The sequence below is a fragment of the Neoarius graeffei genome, chromosome 28, assembly GCF_027579695.1.
Source record: "Neoarius graeffei isolate fNeoGra1 chromosome 28, fNeoGra1.pri, whole genome shotgun sequence".
Taxonomy (NCBI): Eukaryota; Metazoa; Chordata; class Actinopteri; order Siluriformes; family Ariidae; genus Neoarius; species Neoarius graeffei.
Window position 1 is genome coordinate 20,394,539 of NC_083596.1, and position 20,751 is coordinate 20,415,289.

The 20,751-nt window shown below is 42.3% G+C and overlaps 1 protein-coding gene across 3 annotated transcripts in view; it reads left to right on the plus strand.

Moving 5' to 3' along the window:
• Window positions 1-11,609, plus strand: part of spns3 (SPNS lysolipid transporter 3, sphingosine-1-phosphate (putative)) — a 58,721-nt gene extending 47,112 nt beyond the window's left edge. For 2 of the 3 annotated variants that reach the window (XR_009651875.1, XR_009651876.1), the window contains exons 10-15: window positions 383-448; window positions 530-628; window positions 2,269-2,440; window positions 7,141-7,254; window positions 7,349-7,632; window positions 11,215-11,609. Coding sequence is in view for 1 of the 3 variants with exons in the window: in XM_060912844.1 (XP_060768827.1) it covers window positions 383-448; window positions 530-628; window positions 2,269-2,440; window positions 11,215-11,258 (381 nt within the window). In the remaining 2 variants the exon portion in view is untranslated. The remainder of the gene's footprint in view (window positions 1-382; window positions 449-529; window positions 629-2,268; window positions 2,441-7,140; window positions 7,255-7,348; window positions 7,633-11,214) is intronic. The other variant, XM_060912844.1, reaches the window with a different exon arrangement.
• Window positions 11,610-20,751: the final 9,142 nt, after the last annotated feature.

The window sequence follows — 20,751 nt, forward strand, 5'->3', positions numbered from 1 at the left end:
ACAGGAACTTCCTCTGTCTGCTTGACTGCACAAAGGCAGCAATTTCATGCACATTATTTGCTCGGGAATCCCCTCAAATTAAATAACGTCTCAGCTGCAGAATGGTCTGTTTTTTTGGAGATATTGCGAAATAAACATCGACCAAATTTCAGAGGGAACTAAATTTCACAGATTTTATGAAATTGAAAGGCTGTATAGCTTTAAAGCTAGCATCCAGACAAGTGTACAAAAAGTTTTTCCTTGAGGCGGAAATGAATGATCCTTCTCTGATTTGGATGCACATGAAATTTTGTTTTAGGGACTTGTTTGTATAATCACACAGTTTTTCATTCCCTTGCAGTATATTGGTTCCAACCAACATTTTTCACATTTTCTCTTTCAGACTTTTATTGCTATTGGAGAAATCCTACTTTCTCTGAACTGGGCTATTCTAGCTGACATCCTACTGGTAGGAGTTACTTCATAATGCATAAAAATTGTAGAGCTGGATAAGACTTGAATACAACTTTTCTTTTTGTTTATATTTTAGTATGTTGTTATACCAACCCGAAGGGCAACAGCTGAAGCTTTACAAATTTTAACATGTCACCTCCTTGGCGATGCATTTAGTCCATTCATCATTGGTGGAGTAAGTACATATTGCATGTACAGTACTAGTCAAAAGTTTGGGGACACCTACTCATTCGTAGGTTTTTCTGTATTTCGACTTTGATTTTCTACATTGTAGAACAATACAAAAGACATCAAAAGTATGAAATAACATATATGGAATTATGTGGTAAACAAAAAAGTTTAATAAACCAAAATGTTTCATATTTTAGATTCTTCAAAGTAGCCAGCATTTACCTTGACGCTTTGCACACTATTAGCATTATCTTAACCAGCTTCATGAGGTAGTCACCTGGAACGCTTTTCAATTAACAGGTGCCTCGTCAAAAGTTAATTAGTACAATTTCTTGCCTTCTTAATGTGCTTGAGATCAAATAGTAAATAATAAAACAAGTGTTGCCAGGCAAAACAAACCTTCCCCGGCAGTCTGGCCTATTCACCTTGCAAGGTGAATTCGTGACCTTCAGTTTGACATTTCAAGGACAACATTCATGGTGCTAAATGGAAGCCCATATGGGGCTACCTATATGTTGATAATGATAATATTTCTCAATCATCAGCTGTCAGGTTATAGTCCTATATAAATCCATGACCTTGAGTTTGACATTTCAAAGTCATTCAAGGTCAAAGGTTATGGTGGCACCTGAAAGCCCATATGGGACTTCTTATATGTTGATAATGGTAAACATCTGTCTATCGTTAACCATTTTAAAGTTACGAGCCTCTGAAAACCCGACCTTGAGTTTGACCTTTCAAGGTCACTCATGGTCAAAAGTCATAGTGCCAAATGAGAGCCCATATATGACTTTTCTAAATGTCAATAATATTAAGTGTCTGTCTATCTTGAACCGTTTCACAGTTATGAGCCTCTGAAAATCCGTGACCCTGTGTATGACTTTTCAGGGTCACTCAAGGTCAAAGGTCATGATGCCAAATGAAAGCCCATATATGACTTCCTATATGTTGGCAATATTAAGTATCTCTCTATCTTGAACTGTTTCCCAGTTATGAGCCTCTGAAAACCCGTGACCTTAACCCTTGACATTTGACCCCCCAACTGCTAAGAAAACTATGAGAGATACCCCATCATGTAGCATATCAATGGAAGCAGAATTGAAAGATGAACATTTTGGATTTGGTTTGAAGTAAATATGATTAATATGAAGGAAGATATCACGGGGGACTATTTTGACATTTTTTGGTATCCTTGACCGGCTGATCCTCAAAATGTTGGAGGTTCTATTTGAGACCAATGTCCGTCTATCCTGAAAGTTTCATGAAGATTGGTCCAGCTGTTTTCCCGTAATGTTGCTAACAAAGAAACCCCACCGAAAACAATACCTCGCCCCCTGGTGGACTCCGTCCCGGGTGAGGTAAATATAGTAAATAGCCCTATTCCACACCACAACTGTAGTAATCCATATTATGTCAAGAACCGCTCAACTAAGAGAAACGACATTCATCATTACTTTAAGACATGAAGTGTCTTTTAATTAATAAATATAAAGAAAAATCATCGAATTAGGTGTGTCCAAAGTTTTGACTGGTACTGTACACACTACAAATGTATAGGCTCAAACCAGAAAGGTCTAACAGGAGAAATGTATGCATATAAGAAAGTTCATACCAATGTCTGTGACTTTTTTTTTTCCCATCCAGATCTCAGATACTCTGAGTAAACAGAATCCCAACTCTCGTGAATGGAAGTTCCGCAGTCTGGAGTACAGCATCATTGTCTGCCCTTTCATCGGTGTTCTGGGAGGCCTGTTCTTCCTCTTGACTGCCCTCTATATCAAAGAGGACAGGAAAGCTGCCGAGATGCTGACGAAAGGTAACGCCAGATTGTGTGACAATGTACATGTTTTTTGCTTGAGATGCCAGTTCTATTTGTTTCGGTTCAGTTCAAGCTGCTCCCAAAGTGACTGCAGTCCAAACAGTACAAACAATTCTGTAGTGATGCAGTTGTGCAGTGATCAACACGGTGTGAACATTGTAAAGAAATGTGAAAGATTTTTTTGATGAAATCTGGTCAAATCCAGCAAAAAAAATCTCTTGATTACTCAAATTATTAGTAAATTTGGATTAGCTAGATGGATGGATAGACGTGATTCCATAGGGGGAAAAGATATCATGTACGCATAATAAATAGTCACATATTTACACAACACGCATTCAAATATCAAACATTAACAAGAAGACAGTCATCTACTGTATATCCCCCGCCCTATATACCAACTATATAGCAGGTTTCAAGATATTATTTGTCACATTTTTCAAGTTCTGCCACAGGAAACCAACCCTACCACTTTACACTGACCTCAGCAGCCCATTGTATAACCATACCGGACCTTTGGTCCAGGTGAGCTAAAAATTCTCATATTTCTTAGTATCAAAAGGCACATATACATTACTTAATCAACACATCTACCAACTTTCAAGACCATACTTTAACATAGTTTACATAGTTTAAGTTCTGCTCCAGAAACAAAAACCTACCCCTAAGACTAACCTGAGAGACTAAGTCTAAAATTGTTTCCATGAAAACATGAAAAATTTAAATTTCTCAAATTTCTTAGTATGAAAAGGCACATCTACATCACCTTGTTAACATGTATACCAACTTTCAAATCTGTATCATGAATAGTTTTGGATATATGCTCCGGAAACGAACATTGCTCTTAGAAATGAAGTCAAAATCTATTTTTTTCTGTAAAAATTTGAAAAATACTTTTTTCCCCAAAAAAAATCCAGGATAGCAAAAGGCACCAGTTCATATGTTGCTTGATACAGTGGTGCTTGAAAGTTTGTGAATCCTTTCGAATTTTCTATATTTCTGCATAAATGTGACCTAAAACATCATCAGATTTTCACACAAGTCCTAAAAGTAGATAAAGAGAACCCAGTTAAACAAATGAGACAAAAATATTATACTTGGTCATTTATTTATTGAGGAAAATGATCCAATATTACATATCTGTGAGTGGCAAAAGTATGTGAACCTTTGCTTTCAGTATCTGGCGTGACCCCCTTGTGCAGCAATAACTGCAACTAAACGTTTGCGGTAACTGTTGATCAGTCCTGCACACCGGCTTGGAGGAATTTTAGCCCATTCCTCCGTACAGAACAGTTTCAACTCTGGGATGTTGGTGGGTTTCCTCACATGAACTGCTCACTTCAGGTCCTTCCACAACATTTTGATTGGATTAAGGTCAGGACTTTGACTTGGCCATTCCAAAACATTAACTTTTTATTCTTCTTTAACCATTCTTTGGTAGAACGACTTGTATGCTTAGGGTCGTTGTCTTGCTGCATGACCCACCTTCTCTTGAAAGTCAGTTCATACACAGATGTCCTGACATTTTCCTTTAGAGTTTGCTGGTATAATTCAGAATTCATTGTTCCATCAATGATGGCAAGCCGTCTTGGCCCAGATGCAGCAAAACAGGCCCAAACCCTGATACTACCACCACTATGTTTCACAGATGGTATAAGGTTCTTATGGTGGAATGCAGTGTTTTCCTTTCTCCAAACATAACGCTTCTCATTTAAACTAAAAAGTGCTATTTTGGTCTCATCAGTCCACAAAACATTTTTCCAGTAGCCTTCTGGCTTGTCTGCATGATCTTTAGCAAACTGCAGATGAGCAGCAATGTTCTTTTTGGAGAGCAGTGGCTTTCTCCTTGCAACCCTGCCATGCACACCATTTGTTGTTCAGTGTTCTCCTGATGGTGGACTCATGAACATTAACATTAGCCAATGTGAGAGTGGCCTTCAGTTGCTTAGAAGTTACCCTGGGGTCCTTTGTGACCTTGCCTTGCTCTTGGAGTGATCTTTGTTGGATGACCACTCCTGTGGAGGGTAACAATGGTCTTGAATTTCCTCCATTTGTACACAATCTGTCTGACTGTGGATTGGTGGAGTCCAGACTCTTTAGAGATGGTTTTGTAACCTTTTCCAGCCTGATGAGCATCAACAATGCTTTTTCTGAGGTCCTCAGAAATCTCCTTTGTTTATGCCATGATACACTTCCACAAACATGTGTTGTGAAGATCAGACTTTGATAGATCCCTGTTCTTTAAATAAAACAGGGTGCCCACTCACACCTGATTGTCATCCCATTGATTGAAAACACCTGACTCTAATTTCACCTTCAAATTAACTGCTAATCCTAGAGGTTCACATACTTTTGCCACTCACAGATATGTAATATTGGATCATTTTCTTCAATAAATAAATGACCAAGTATAATATTTTTGTTTCATTTGGTTAACTGGGTTCTCTTTATCTACTTTTAGGACTTGTGTGAAAATCTGATGATGTTTTAGGTCATATTTACGCAGAAATATAGAAAATTCTAAAGGGTTCACAAACTTTCAAGCATGACTATTCAAAAAAAGTAGGGGATATTTTATTTTGAGATCCAAATTTTCACATATACAAAGGGATATGAAAGCATGTTGTATAGTTCCTTACTGAGGAAGCATTTCCAAAGAAATTCATCACCCAAACACATCAATGACACTCTCATGATCAGCACGGGATACTACTGATGATCAAGGGGGTCGTGCCACAAATTTGCATGACTCTGAATTGGAAGGTTAGAGCCACTCCAAAGGAAGATTTTGAAGAGAAAGCATCAGATTATCAGTGGTTGAAGTCATTAATTAAACAGAGACCATGCGCCGTCTAACACAGGATGAGAGGTTACGTGCCCTTGGCATGCTACAGGTTGGCACAAGACAGGTCGTTGTGGCAAGAGCATTGAATGTTTCCCAGTCTGTCATCAGCAGATTATGGTCCAGACATCGTGCTACAGGGTCTGTTCAGGATAGACCACGATCCAGTCGACCAAGGGCAACAACTCAGGCTCAGGACAGATTCATCCGCACTATTGCTTTGAGAAATCGTATGGTAACAGCAAATCAGATAAGCTCTCAACTTCGAAGGGATACTGGCTTGGTAGTGAGTGGCCAGACCATCAGGAATCGACTGCACAGATTTCACTTACACGCCCGACGTCCTCGTGTCATTCCCTGTTTGAGGGATCGTCACATTAGGGCCAGACTCCAATGGTGTCGTCGTCATCATCAACGCTGGGATAATCGCCGATGGAACCACGTAATGTTCTCAGATGAGTCGAGGTTCACTGTGGACTTCCTGGACAGACGCAGGAGGGTTTGGCGCCGACGTAACGAACGTTTCCATAACGTTAACGTCATTAGACATGATCCATATGGGGGTGGCTCTGTAATGGTGTGGGGAGGCATCACTGCTGCCGGCAGAACAGACTTGCATGTTGTTGCTGGACATGTCACAGGGCAGTACTACCGGGACAACATCTTGGCACCCCATGTTGTGCCGTTTGCACGTCGTTATGGCCGCTGTTTCATTTTCCAAGATGACAATGCCAGATGTCATAGGGCCAGGATCGTTACAGATTACCTCCAGCAGCAGAATATCACCAGATTACCATGGCCAGCACTCAGTCCGGACCTTTCCCCCATCGAGCATGTCTGGGACATGCTTGGACAGCGGCTACGCCAACGTCAACAACCTCCTGCCAATGTCCAAGAACTTGCTGCAGCATTGCAACAGGAATGGAATAACATTCCCCAAAATGACCTGGGACGTCTCGTTAGGAGTATGCCACGCGGAGGGGTTTTTTACCCGCCACTGACTCGGTTTCAAAATGGTGGTAAATTTGCTGTGCGACCCTGTGTTTGTGTTGACCCTTATTCTGGAGAATCTGTCCTTTACTGACTGTACACAGGGTTTTGAATAAATTGACAAATGTTTCCTTAATGTTTTTCTGTCATTTGTTTCCTTCCTGACCTCATGATCTGCATTTCATTCTACTTGTAAATCCAATATCCCCTACTTTTTTTTGAATAGTGTGTGTGTGCATATATATATAATATATATATATATATATATATATATATATATATATATATATATATATATATATAAATAAATATAAAATATTATTGAGAGAGACTGTGAGTCAGTATCCAGGAAAGGCCTAGTCTTTGAAGAGTAAAGATGGACCGAAGATCTCCAGTTTGTCAAAGAATGCCTGATATTAGTTAAAATGTTTCGAAACATTGTTCCTCAAAGAAAGATAGGAAGGGATTTGGATAGTTCACCCTCTATGGTGCATAATATCATTAAACGTTTCAAGGAATCTGGAGGAATTTCAGTATGTAAAGGGCAAGGGCACAAGCCTAAGCTGAACACCTCTGCTCTCTGATCCCTCAGACGGCACTGAATCAGGAACCGTTATTCATCTATAGCTGATATAACCACATGGGCTCAGGATTACTTTGTCAAGCACTACAATACAGAGTTACATCCACAAATGCCAGTTAAAACTTTACTGTGCAAAAAGAAAACCTTATGTTAACTGTGTCCAGAAGCGCTTTCGACTTCTCTGGGCTTGGAGACCTCTGGAATGGACTATGACACAGTGGAAGTGTGGTCAGATGAATCAGTATTCAGGTCTTTTTTTTTTTTTTTTTTTTGGATGAAAAGGATGCCGTGTGCTCCGGACCAAAGACAGAAATGACTGTCCAGGCTGTTACCAGCAACAAGTCCAAAAGCCAGGGTCTGTCATGGTATGGGGTTGTGTTGGTGCCCTTGGGAAAGGTAACTTACACTTTTGTGATGGCAGCATTAATGCAGGAAAGTCACAGATTTTGGAGCAACAGATGCTGCCTTTAAGATAACTTTTTTTTTTTAGGGATATTTCAACAAGACAATGCAAAACCACATTTTGCACACATTACAAAGGCATGGCTGTGGAAGAAGAGGGTGCCTGTCCCCTCTGTCTCCAGTAGAGAACATGTGGTGAAATTATTTTTTTTTTTGAAACAAAAGATGACAACGACAACTCCGTAGTTGTTGCACAATTTAAGACCTGAAGGATGGGACAAAATAACACCTGAAACGCTTCATCACTTGGTGTCTTCAGTCCCTAAACATCTTTTAAGTGTTGTGAGAAGGAATGGCAACATATATAAAGTGGTAAATACTTTACCGTCTCAGTTTTTTAAAAATGTTTTGCAAGAATCAAAATTGAAATGTGTTTATTTTGAGAAAACAACAAAATTCATGAGGTAACGCATCAAATAATGTGCTGTTGTACTGTTTTGAGTGCAATACAGGTCAGATTATTTACAAGTCATTGTTTGTTTTCAGTTTTAATTTCAGTTTCAATATACTGTCTCAACCTTTTCTGATTTGGGGTTATAGTATATCATCTAAACATGTCTTTGACAGGTAGTTGGAAATCAGAGAACCCAGGGGAAACCCACATGGATATTGCAATATCCAATACACTTCAAGTGCAATACACAATCATGCTACTCTCTTTTTAAAACAGTGACTGTTCTTTTGATCAATTGACACTCTATCTATCTATCTATCTATCTATCTATCTATCTATCTATCTATCTATCTATCTATCTATCTATCTATCGTAAATCCTCTAATATAGGCTGGGGCCTTTATTTCACTCAAGTGCATCTTGGTCCAGGCCATTATTGGAAGGAGGCCAGAATTAGAGGCAGGCCTCTATTTCTATTTGAGCATATTCCAGCACGTTCTCCTTGAACTTTGTCAAATTTTCGTCTCTTCGCTGCCATGGTAAACACCGTTAGCCTGCTGGTGACTGAAAACTGAAGTCTCACGTTCGAGTCAAGTTGATGCTTGGTTGCCTGGTTACCACCAGACCTACCGGTAATCACAATTAGGGGCGCCTGCAGGGTTGAACTGTAAGGTACGCACTAGCGGTGTAATCCCCCCCCCCCCCCCCCCCCCCCCCCAAAAAAAAAAAAAAAAACGCTTGCGTGCTGCAGTTTCTATGAAGAGTCGATCTATAGGCTTATACACAAAACAACGATAGAACTTTAACTTGAAATTGAACAATAGCCTTCCATGAACACAGGCTGATATTTGAACAACATATGTGAACTACACACGACAATAAACTCTTTATAGCCTCGATTAGAATCTAGTGAACTTGCTCAGCACTACCGCACGCATGACTCTGACACACACTGTAGCGCAACGTGGGGTACATAGACTCGCTGAAAAACTCCTCGGGTATTTTTCTGAGTTTACCGAAAATCAGAGTAGAAGGAGCCACCCACCCTCTGTCTGGTTTGAAGCGGTTCTGTAGGACATTGAGCTTTACAGAGTCCGGTGCACATTTTAAGGCATCTGGTTGAAGTTTACCTATGTCTGATAAATCTGATGTCAGTGATAGCGGGCTGACTCGTGGCTCATTAGTAAAGCTATCTGATGGCTCATTTGTCAGCAAGGTTGAGCAACCATCTACTTCTGATCGTAAGGGACATGGGGAGATGTAGGTGTTCTTATATGAAATTCACTGGATGTATGGCTAGTTTCAAACTCAGAGGTAGATGAAGGCAATTCCCTCAAAGGAACTGAGCTAGCATCCAGCTGCAGCGTACTGCTGCTAGGTTGCGGAGGAGTGGAAGCTGCCGGTGCCGTGTTACTAGCTGATACTGGAGAGGACTGGCAAGCAGATGACACCCCTGGATCACTGCTTTTGGACTTTTTCGTAAAAGTCTGAAACAAGCTCGTTTGTTTCAGGGTTCGTTTACTCATTTTTGACTCGCTTCTCAATAAATTCTCGCACAAGCTCTGACTACTGACGATTGTCTGTCTCCGTTTCTCAAAACTGGAGAGAATCTCAGTGGTGCAAGAAAAGTATATCTGCATTGACCAATGAGCTTTCTTGGTCACGCACACCCCGCCCACTCCTGAAGCACACAAATGCGCCGGCACACACGTGTGTGTGTGTGTCTCCCTCCGGCACACACGTGTGTGTGTGTCTCTCTCTCTCTCTCTCTCTCTCTCTCTCTCTCTCTCTCTCTCTCTTTCTTTCTCAAATTATGTTGCATTGCCAAAGCATTCAGGTAACAATTATAATTTAAAAAAAAAAATCTCTCTCCCCAAGGTACGCCTAGTGCGTACGGCCATACGCCTGGCGGCGCCACTGATCACAATTGTCTTTCAGATCGGAACGATTGTGTAAGGCCACTATGATCTCAGAAACATTGTTGGTTATAGCCCCGGCCTGTATTAGAGTCCGGCCATTATTTACCTCCTCCGACAGCGAGACCGGCCAATATTAGAGTCCCGGCCAGTAATGGAATACAGGCCAGTATTAGAGGATTTACTGTATCTACAGTGTTTATTGAGTGGCTATTTATTGCTTAAGAAAACACGTTTGGAGTTTGCCCAACAGCATGTAGCAGAATCCCCAAACATATGGAAGAATATTCTCTGGTCAAATGAGACTAAAATTGATCTTCTTGGCCATCATGGGAAATGCCATGTGTGGTGCAAACCCAGCACTCTGAGAACACCATTCCTACAGTGAAGCATGGTAGTGGCAGCATCATGCTGTGGGGATATTTTTCATCTGCAGGGACAGGAAAGCTGGTCAGGATTTAAGGAAAGAGGGGTGGCACTAAATACAGGGCAATTCTGGAGGAAAACCTGTTTGAGACTGGGACCAAAGTTCACATTCCAGCAGGACAATGACCCGAAACATACTGCTCAAGCTACACTGGAGTGATTTAAAGGGAAACATTTAAATGTCTTGGGATGGCCTTGTCAAAGCCCAGACCTCAATCCATTTGAGTATCTGTGGCATAACTTGAAGAGTGCTGTACACTAACGCAACCCATCTAACTTGGAGTTGGAGTAGTTTTGCCTTGAGGAATTGGCAAAAATCCCAGTGGCCAGATGTGCTAAGCTTATAGAGACGTACCTCAAGAGACTTGCAGCTGTAATTGCAGCAAAAGGTGGCTCTGCAAAGTATTGACTTGGGGGGGTGAATACCTATGCACACTCCAGATTTCTGTTTTTTTCATCTTAATTATTGTTGGTGTCACAATTTAAAAACAAACAAACAAACAAAAACCCCACAAATTGCACATTTAAAAGTTGTAGGCATGTTGTATAAATCAAATGGTGCTAACCCTCCAAAAATCCATTTTAATTCCAGCTTGTAATGCAAGAAAACAGGACAAGCACCAAGGGGGATGAATACTTTTGCAAGACACTGTATTGCCTATTATGCACCATTAAATCACAAAATTGCTGCTATATGAAGAGTTGCTGTAAACAAAGTTTGTATGGTGTTTTTTATATGCATCGACAATAAACACCATCTATCTACTTATCTATCAATATGTAGAGTACATGCAAAACTCCACATAGACAGTAATACATGCTCACGATGGATCCAGAGGCACTCGAGACGTCAGTGTTACCCACTGCACCACCCTGACACCAAACATACAAGAGAGATAGCCTGAGGCATCATAAATACAAGCGATCAGATTTAAATTCATTGATGTGGGAGCTTATTTCCCTCTGGCTCACATGCATGCAGTCAGTAGTGTGAAGGCCAGAACATCAGATCTCTCCCTCATCCACACTCCAACCATTATTGTATTACTTTAATATAAAATACTGCTGTTATCTTATATGACGGTGCAAAACCTTGTCAATACTGACCTTTATAAAGAGACAGTTTATGCTTATTCTGTGCATGTGTGTGTCTTCCAGGAGAAACTCCAGACCAAGCTGAACCCATCACAGAGTCGAGCTGACCAAGGAGCACACACTCAAGTGCACATGAGACGATTGGAGAAAAATTTGAACCAATGGAGTTTTGTAAATATTGCAGTGATTTCCTTTTAACATGTTCTAATAAAAATTTTTTTTATTGTTGTCTTTTTTAATGTACACTTGTGCAGTTATGTATCGTATAGTATAGTTGTGCTAAATGGTACTTTCTGATACTGGATGATTGTTTCTACTGCTACAGGTTCTTTAATCCCACCAGCTGTAACATCTAACTCGGCTTTCAGACTTTATTTGATATCCTGAATGAAGGATAACTTAATTTCAGTCGCTCCTGTAACTATCCTGTGATCTATAATAAACACAGTTAAACTTTATTAACCAATCAGGAAACTTTTCAGCAGTTTTCAGGGAGGCGGTTCTCTCTGGCTGTCAATTACTTTGGACGTGTATGGATATGTGTACGTGTATGCCCATATAAGGGTATGCTGTAAATGAACGATGGGATTTGATGGAGTCGGAGACAACACTGAAGCTTGTGCATTTCACCTTTGGGCCATAACAGTCCTACCTGTGAGCTCTGCTCCATATAATTTCAGAGACATAGTTTCATCAAGGTTTTTATTTGTGGTATGGTGTTGCAGCTCCAGGGCCTACAGTTTGCTCCTGAGCTCAGGTTATGGTCTATATAGTGCATTGCAGGTTCTCTCTGTGTCTGCATGGGCTTCCTCCTGGTTCTCTGGTTTCCTCCAATCTCACGAAAACATAACAGGAGATGGATTGGCTGCACCAAATGTGAAGTGTGTTTGGTGTCCTGCAGTGGAGTGGTGTCACATGAATCTAGGGCGCATTCGTGGGATAGGTTTCAGATCCGGGCGGGACGGTGGTGTAGTGGTTAGCGCTGTCGCCTCACAGCAAGAAGGTCCTGGGTTCGAGCCCCGGGGTCGGCAAGGGCCTTTCTGTGTGGAGTTTGCATGTTCTCCCCGTGTCCGCGTGGGTTTCCTCCGGGTGCTCCGGTTTCCCCCACAGTCCAAAGACATGCAGGTTAGGTTAACTGGTGACTCTAAATTGACCGTAGGTGTGAATGTGAGTGTGAATGTGTCAGCCCTGTGATGACCTGGCGACTTGTCCAGGGTGTGCCCCGCCTTTCGCCCGTGGTCGGCTGGGATAGGCTCCAGCTTGCCTGCGACCCTGTAGAAGGATAGAGCGGCTAGAGATAATGAGATGAGATGAGGTTTCAGATCCACTAAAAAGCAGTGGGCCATTACTCATTTGCTATTAATGAACTCTGGTGAGGTGAATTATGGCAGCATGTTCACTGAGAGGAATTCAGCACAAATGTAGTTATACAAAGTAAGACCTCTTAGAATGCACATACATATCTTTTATGGTTCCTTCTAGATTGCAGTGCCTTTAGGAGAAGTTTCTAATAAATTTTACCTCCCTAGGTGGCCTCCTTCCAGAATGATGCAGTGGTTAGCAGTGTTGCCTCACAGCAAGAAGGTTCTGGGTTCAAGCCTCATGGCCAGCTGAGGTCTTTCTGGGTGGAGTTTGCATGTTCTTCCTGTGTCTGTGTGGGTTTCCTCTGGGTGCTCTGGTTTCCCCCACAGTACAAAGACATGCAGGTTATCCTTGACTCGCAAATGACATCAAAGCACAATAGAAACCTGGATGTCAGCCATGTTGGTGGATATATGTACAAATGCGGGGTCAAGCGACATTCCATACAAAACATAATCACTTGTGCGCAACTCTCCGTTTTTCCACTGCTTTAAGCGTTCTTTTAGCTATGCCATATCTTCATGCTGTATATGGTTGTGGTCACAACAGTACTCATGACCGTGGCACATTCTGATTTTTTAGAATTCCATCTGTGATTCGGAAAGAGGGCAAGGAAACTGAGGCTTAGTATGGAGAGGAAACGAGGGGATCGGGACACTTCGTCCAATGACCATTTCATCCAAAGCCTTTTTCATACGCACCATCAATTATTTTATATTTCAGGTATTCTGGTGTTCGCAAACAAAAGCCCCACAAGAGCACCGCTCGGCACCTAAAGATTTAATATGATCCAGTCGGCTTTAAAAATTAATAACTCAACCAATGGAGCTTGCAGCACCTCCCTCTAAGCCTCCCCCTTCAAAAGAGCACGGTCTTGGGTCGGTAAGACCTCTCCTCAGCCCAGGATTTGCAAACGAAGCCCCTGCGAGAGTTCAGTAGAAGCATCTTATCTTCAGAAAAGTCTGACTTTTTTAAATAGTATGGGTAAAAACCACACACATCTATCTTCTCTTTGTATCAAATCTTCGCTCGACCATTCAAATCGTGGTAATACTGAGAAAATTCTGCATTGTTTACAGACACTTTCAGCGGCTGCCATCCTAGTTGCTTTGTATATCCACCATCGTGGTGGACGCTCATGACATAGCACATTTTGATCATGTGGTTGCAAGTCATCTACTGGCTACACTAAATTGCCCATAGGTGTGAATGTGTGTGTGTGAATGATTGTTTCCCAACCTTGGAAATGGGAGGCGTGTGGCAGGAGGGGCATCTGGTGTAAAACTATGCCCCAATTAACATGACATGTGGATCAAAAGGGTCCACATGGCAGCGACCCCAAACACATAAGTGAGACAAGCTGGAAGAGGTGAGTGAGTGAGGTGGCCTCCTTCCAAGTACAACACATTGTCCTTGGCTTGTATAGGTACATAGGGATCTCGACAGCTGAGTCCGAGTCATTGTAGCATGACCTGTAGCACCACTTGGCCAATAAAACCTAATTCCTGTGTCCTGAATATCACAATATCATGTGTACAGTGTATTCTACATCTGATTATCAGCACTACCCTGCACACAGACTGAAAAATTAATCAGCTTAAAAAAACAAAACAAACAACAACCAGAAAACACTTCGATTTTTACCATTAAATTCATTGGATGACATTTGTTGAATGGGAAAATATCTGTAATGACTAAGTGTCACCACTAGATGGCACATCAATATCACTTTAAGTTGAGCAGCAAAGTGCACACAGACATGGGGTTGTATTTCACAGCCTGAAATTGACCCTTCATTCATTCAGAATGAACAAAGAAAATTACAATATTCTTAGGGTAAAAGAAAGTAAATGTTGATGTGATGATTTTTTTTATGTCTTAATGGCTTTTTAATGTTCCTTTGTAGGAGGTCTGCACAATCCTGCTCGTTAACTCACCTGATAAAGTTAATTATAAATCTGTTCCCAGATTAGCGATAAGACTTTGCACATAATGCAGTTCGTCATCATCGGCTGTCCATCGCTAGCAATGATGAGTGCTTCATTAGGATGCACAGAAACGCAGATGGGACGTGAGGCCCGCAACAGAGTCCCCCACAGTGGTGGTGTGAATGGCCCGGCTAAGCTGCCACGGAATGCCTGGGCTTGTGAGCTCTCGCATACTATTCTCCTCTCCTAGTGAAGCACCTTACACAGTAAGGTAAGACAAACGATGTCGTGTCCCCATCGTGTTGTCTCTCTCTTTGGACCTCCAGACCTGATGCCAAGTGGTGCACAAAAGTGCTACAGACCTGATGGGTATGGAAGTTGCCCCGCGGTGACAACTGACTTGCCGAGTGATACCATCCGTTGGCCATTTGAGTGGCTCTTCCGCAAACCATCAGGTGGTGTACCGTTCACCTTGTTGGGTTCATTTGCCACAGTGCACTGAAAAGCACCCTGTTGCCAGTGTGTTATTGGTGAGATGCTATTTAACCCATAGCTGGAACCCGGGCAGGTGCTACCACTCCAGGTCAGAATGGACCTGGGAGCGATGGTGATTAAGGGGTAACTCCACTTTCCCCAATATCCAAGTCCTCCTGGACCGGAGACTCACCACAGGTTGCAGTTTAAAGTCATACCCAGGACTAAAAGCAAGATCTGTAATGCAGTTACCTGAAATGTCAGTACTGCTTCAGAAAAATGGCAGGGTACTGATTCAAATTTGAAGTTGTGAAGTATAAAGGAGGGATTCTCAAATGTTTTTGTAGCCCTTTAACTGTAAAATAAATTGTTGTGCCTCAGTGCAGATTTGTTTCATGAACATTATTTAAATGTCTAAAACACAATAAGATTCTGACTACTTCCTCGAGACATAGATCTTTCTATTCCTGAACCCTACAGTGACAGAACACCGGTCCAAGCTGGCTTTATGTATCAGACTACATGGTTTTGAGTCATTTAGATGAACCCTTGGATACCTTACCTCGGATACCTTGGATCGGTTTCAAGCTTGATCACTCAGGCCAAGCATCTCATATCTCCACTGCTGATTCCCAAGGTAGCAGCTATTAACATTTCCTACCGACCCACTCCAACAGCAAGTTTGTATTCGCTCCAAGGTACCCAGGTGTAAGTGGAGTGTCAGGGAATAATCTGAGCCACTTATCAAGTTCTATCTTGAACCTCGTCAGGGTAAGGATTGACTTGATGTTTACTGGCACCACATTGTAGAGAGCTGGTGTGACCGATGAAAAAGAGTTGAATGTCATCATGTTGACACTGCTGTACCATGAGTTGCCAAGAGGTCTGATACACATCATTCCTCTTCTAGCAGATTCATTGAACTCAATATTAATACAATTTGGGATAAGGTTCTTCTGGATCTTCGAGATCAAGATGATGATGTCTCGCTCACAGTGCCTTTGTAAGGAATAGAAGTTGAGAGCCTTAAGTCTGTTCCAGTTGTTCATAGTTCAAAGACCATTGATTTTTTTCTTGTGAAGGATCTTTGTATGTTCTCAATCTTGATATCACATTGAAGATGCAGTGACCAGAGCAGACAGCAACACTCTACGATGGCCCTTGCATATGACTTGTATATAAGCATTGTGTCCTTGTCCCAACACGAGAAGGTTTTCAAGACCCAACTGGCTTTTTTGCTGGCTTCAGCAAGTCAAAGTCCTGACCTTAATCCAATCGAAATGTTGTAGAAGGACCTGAATTGAGCAGTTCATGTGAGGAAACCCACCAACATCCCAGAGTTGAAGCTATTCTGTACAGATGAATGGGCTAAAATTCCTCCAAGCCGGTGTGCAGGACTGATCAACTGTTACCGGAAATGTTTACTTGCAGTTATTGCTGCATAAGGGGGCCACACCAGATACTGAAATCAAAGGTTCACATACTTTTGCCACTCACAGATATGTAATATTGGATCATTTTCCTCAATAAATAAATGACCAAGTAAAATATTTTTGTCTCATTTATTTAACTGGGTTCTCTTTATCTACTTTTAGGACTTGTGTGAAAATCTGATGATGTTTTAGGTCATATGTATGCAGACATATAGAAAATTCTAAAGGGTTTACAAACTTTCAAGCACCACTGTAGATATGGGCTCTCCAGCTAAGACTTTGGTCTACGTAGAGTCCAAGATCTTTAACACACTCTTCATCTGACACTACCTCTCCAGATGGTGAAGTGTTCCTGCTTGTGTTTTAAGCCTTGTGTTTTAGCAATACAGGCTTCTGTTCATGGTCATATTGACTTTGGATAACAAGGACAGATAACAATATTTAAAATGGCCAACCTTGGTTCCCAACCATTGATGGGGACCATCTTTTGGAGAAGACACCCAAAACCAGTTCCATGTCTGGGGACACTTGGACCAGCAGATGTGAATACGTCATAGAAGTCATGTGGCACAGAGTAAATTCACCTATTTGTTTTGTTTTTATCAAAAGCAATTGGGATCATTTGAGATTTCACCACTTCTTTGGTCAAAATGTCCCAAAGGTGTCAAGCAGGTTTATCAGATCGAGAAAATGAGTCAAGCAAAAACTTCATGTTTCACATTGAAATAAAGAAGTAGTATACTTCCACTTTAAGTAGAAATGGTTCATTTTAACGCGATACGGCCTTTCAATTTCATATAATCAGTGAAATTTAGTTCCCTCTGAAATTTGGTCATTGTGATGTTTATTTCTGTAATATCTCACAAAATATCAGGCCATTCTGTGGCTGGGAAGTGATTTAATTTGAGAGGATTCCCTAGCAAATAATATGCATGAAATCACTCACTTCGCGCAGTCAAACAGACAAAGGAAGTCCATGTGCGCATACGTACGTTCACCTTTGACCTTACACTGACAGTTACATCACTCTGTTGCTAAACGAACAGCTGATCACACCAAGGCGCTTGCTGACCACTGATATTTATTAGTTTGATCTTGCGTTTCCTTTCCTTCGCAACATAATGTCTTTTCTTCTTGCTTTCCGTTACTGTAGTCGGTCTTTGACGTTTCATTCGCACACTCACGTCCTCCATTTTTCTCTCCAGTTTCAAATTTGTATCCCACAATGCCTTGTGCAAACGGGGAAAGCCCACCATGTGATGCATGACATAGTATTTTGTATTGGGTCATGGTGAAGCAGGAAAAAATAGCAGAGAATTTAGGGCCACGTGGCTCTAAATTCATTAATTGTTCTATTAATGAAACAAATAAAATTGGATGTCTGTGATTCGAATTCAGTAGCTTTCGGTCCACTGAACAAAAATAATTAGGTGTCGGATATAAAAAATTCTTTTTATGACCTACGGTACACTTGAAAAATCTAAAAGGCAGTATAGCTTTAACTCAAACAGATCACAAGAGTTAAATCCATTCAGTTCGTGTGTGTTCAGTTCAGTGTAGCTTAATAATTTGATAACGATGCATTGTGATTTCCTTCACTGTAACTAAATAATCATCAAAAAGATATCCCAGACTCTTTGAGAACCACTGATACGTATAAGGAGCCTCTGTGAAGGTTAATTTCAGCCTCTGTGAGTTCTTATGCATGGGCAGTCAATTTCTTCTCAAAATGTCATTCTTTGAAATGGAGCTGCCCAGTTAACCTGGCTTTTATCATTTCTTTTGGTCTAGAAGCTCTATGGATGTATGTTTATTACCATACATCCATCGGTACCCAGCGGTACCCCTGCACCCAAATCTGTATCCTTTAGGTATAAAGACCCAATGAAGTACCTAATGTAGTCTGTTAGTCTCAGCAAACTCAGCCTGGAGCAAGCTGTCCTGCAAAATTGCATGTAACTGGGAGTGTTTCGGGTTCAGCTCGTCATCGCATGCAACTAAAACGCCTAAAGCTCTCTGTACAGAGAACTGAAAAGCCATGCCCAAAGTTTTGGATTAACTCTCAGGCGTCAAGTGAGACATTTAGCGTTGTTTTTGCCTTACTTCGGAAACGCATTCCTTTGCTTGAATAACATTGTATGTTTTCTTCTTTATGTAACTCATCAGTCCATTGTTCTCATCTTTAAGTTTCCTCAAAACATGGCACTCACTCTCTTGGATGCCAAAAGGTCGAGGTCTCCCGCCCAAGGTGACTTGTTTGTTTGTGTGTTCGCTGGAATGCACTTCTATCTCTCTTCTCCATCCCGTTTCTTGTACTTTGCTGTTATTCTGACTGTGCACCAGGAATTTTCCAAAAATTCTTACCCAGGGATTGTGAGTGTCTATGAGTAAGGAGATAACTATGTGCCATTGCCTGAGAACACACTCATGCACACGCATGTAAAAGATTTCTGGACAACATTCCACTCGGCGAAGATTTTGACCTGTAATCAAGAGACAATGGGCATTGTGTGCCTCTGTGCTGTCTGAGGACTTTATCTGGATGATTATGCGTTTCCCTCCTCGACCAGGCAGGAAGCTGTCACAATGGCTAATAAATTCAGAGTGTCGATCAATGAAAAGGCGCGAGTGGAGCCAAGGGAGGGAAGAGAGGACACGGTGAATGTTTACATAGGAATAGTGTACATTCCACATTGATGCACAAGAACACACACACACGTAAGCGTGCACACAGGGGAACATGCGCATCTACATTCCCAAACATATGCCATCTGCTCATACAGCTACATGATAAATATAAACTCCATACTTTTCCGACATTTCGTCTACAAAGAAGGATTCTGTAGTGTGTGTATCCGAATGCATTCTGTTGTGTTGTGCTCTGTTTGTATATTCTGTGTGGTCAGTGTAATTTAATTAATTATTACAATGTGTATGATGGCTTCCTGTGATATTACAGTATTTTTCACCTAATGTTTTTCTCTGTGTAAGGAATAAAAAATGATCAGGCATGCTGTGATAGGAAAATAATCAACAACTGGATGGTGTGATGGGGCCTGAAATGAAGCCGAAGAATGACACCTGTTTTTTTTTATCCATTTCCAGTTACATTTAATGTTCTGAAATGGTCATGAAATAAGTTAGTCTGCATCATCGCTTATGTTATAGCAGTGGTCATTCCCTCAACAGTCTCTCTTTAATAATACATAAAATGTAACTAGTTCTATTACTGCAAAACTTCAACCCCCTCTGTCTTGAAGACTAAGTTGCAGCTTTACCTCTGACTGTTACAAAGCACTGACCCTCCTTCCAAAAGACTAGTAGGTACTTAATACATACTGGGTGTGGCAGTGGGGGCGTGGTCAAGCATCGGTCTGTGACCAGAGGGCGGAGTCAGGGAAGGTACTGTAAGTGGCAGAATCACTACACCTGATGTCAATTAACCTGGGTTTGTGTGTCTTCCCAGCGACCACGCCCGATATAAGGAGAGAGAGAGCAGAGGAAGAGAGCTCTCTCCCCAACCAGACGGCTGATGTGTGTGTGCATGTGTCTGAGTGTCTGGGAGAGTGAAAACGCTGAAAAGTGTTAGAGTTTTTGGAAACTCAGTTCTGGCCTGCCATACTTCTGTGCTCCACCCACCCGTGCAAAGTTCTACGGTGGTGCCGAAACCCGGGATCGGAGCACAGAGGAGAACAGCCCCATGGAGTCCTCCCCCTTTGTAGACCTGATCCACGCCCTCGCCATGTCCCAACAGAGCCAGCACCAGGTGCTGCTCGCCCTCCGAAAGGAGCAAGAACAACGGTTCGAGGCCCTGGTGCTGGCGCAACAGGAAGATCGTCAGGCGTTCCGGCACCTCCTCACGTCAGCGGGGTCCACCACCTCCACGGGCCCACCCCACCTCACCCTAATGAAGATGGGCCCGCACGACGACCCTGAGGCCTTCCTCACACTATTCGAACAAGCAGCAGAGGCCTCGGGCTGGCCGGTGGAACAACATGTGGCACGCCTCCTCCCCCTGCTAACGGGCGAGGCGTAGCTGGCCGCACTACAGCTCCCTGCCGACAGCCGGCTGGTCTACGCAGACCTGCGCCGGGCCATCCTCCAGCGTGTGGGGTGTGCCCCCGAACAACAATGCCAGCGCTTTCGCGCTCAACACCTAGAGGAGGTCGGCCGGCCGTTCGCGTTTGGCCAGCAACTCCGGGATGCCTGCTGGCGGTGGCTGAGGGCTGACAACCGCGACACCGAGGGAATCATCGATCTGGTGGCACTGGAGCAGTTCATCGTCCGGCTTCCCAAAGGAACAGTGGAGTGGGTCCATTGCCATCGCCTAGCATCGCTGGATCAGGCCATCGAGTTGGCAGAGGATCATTTGGTGGCTGTTCCCACGGCAGGACAGCAGATCT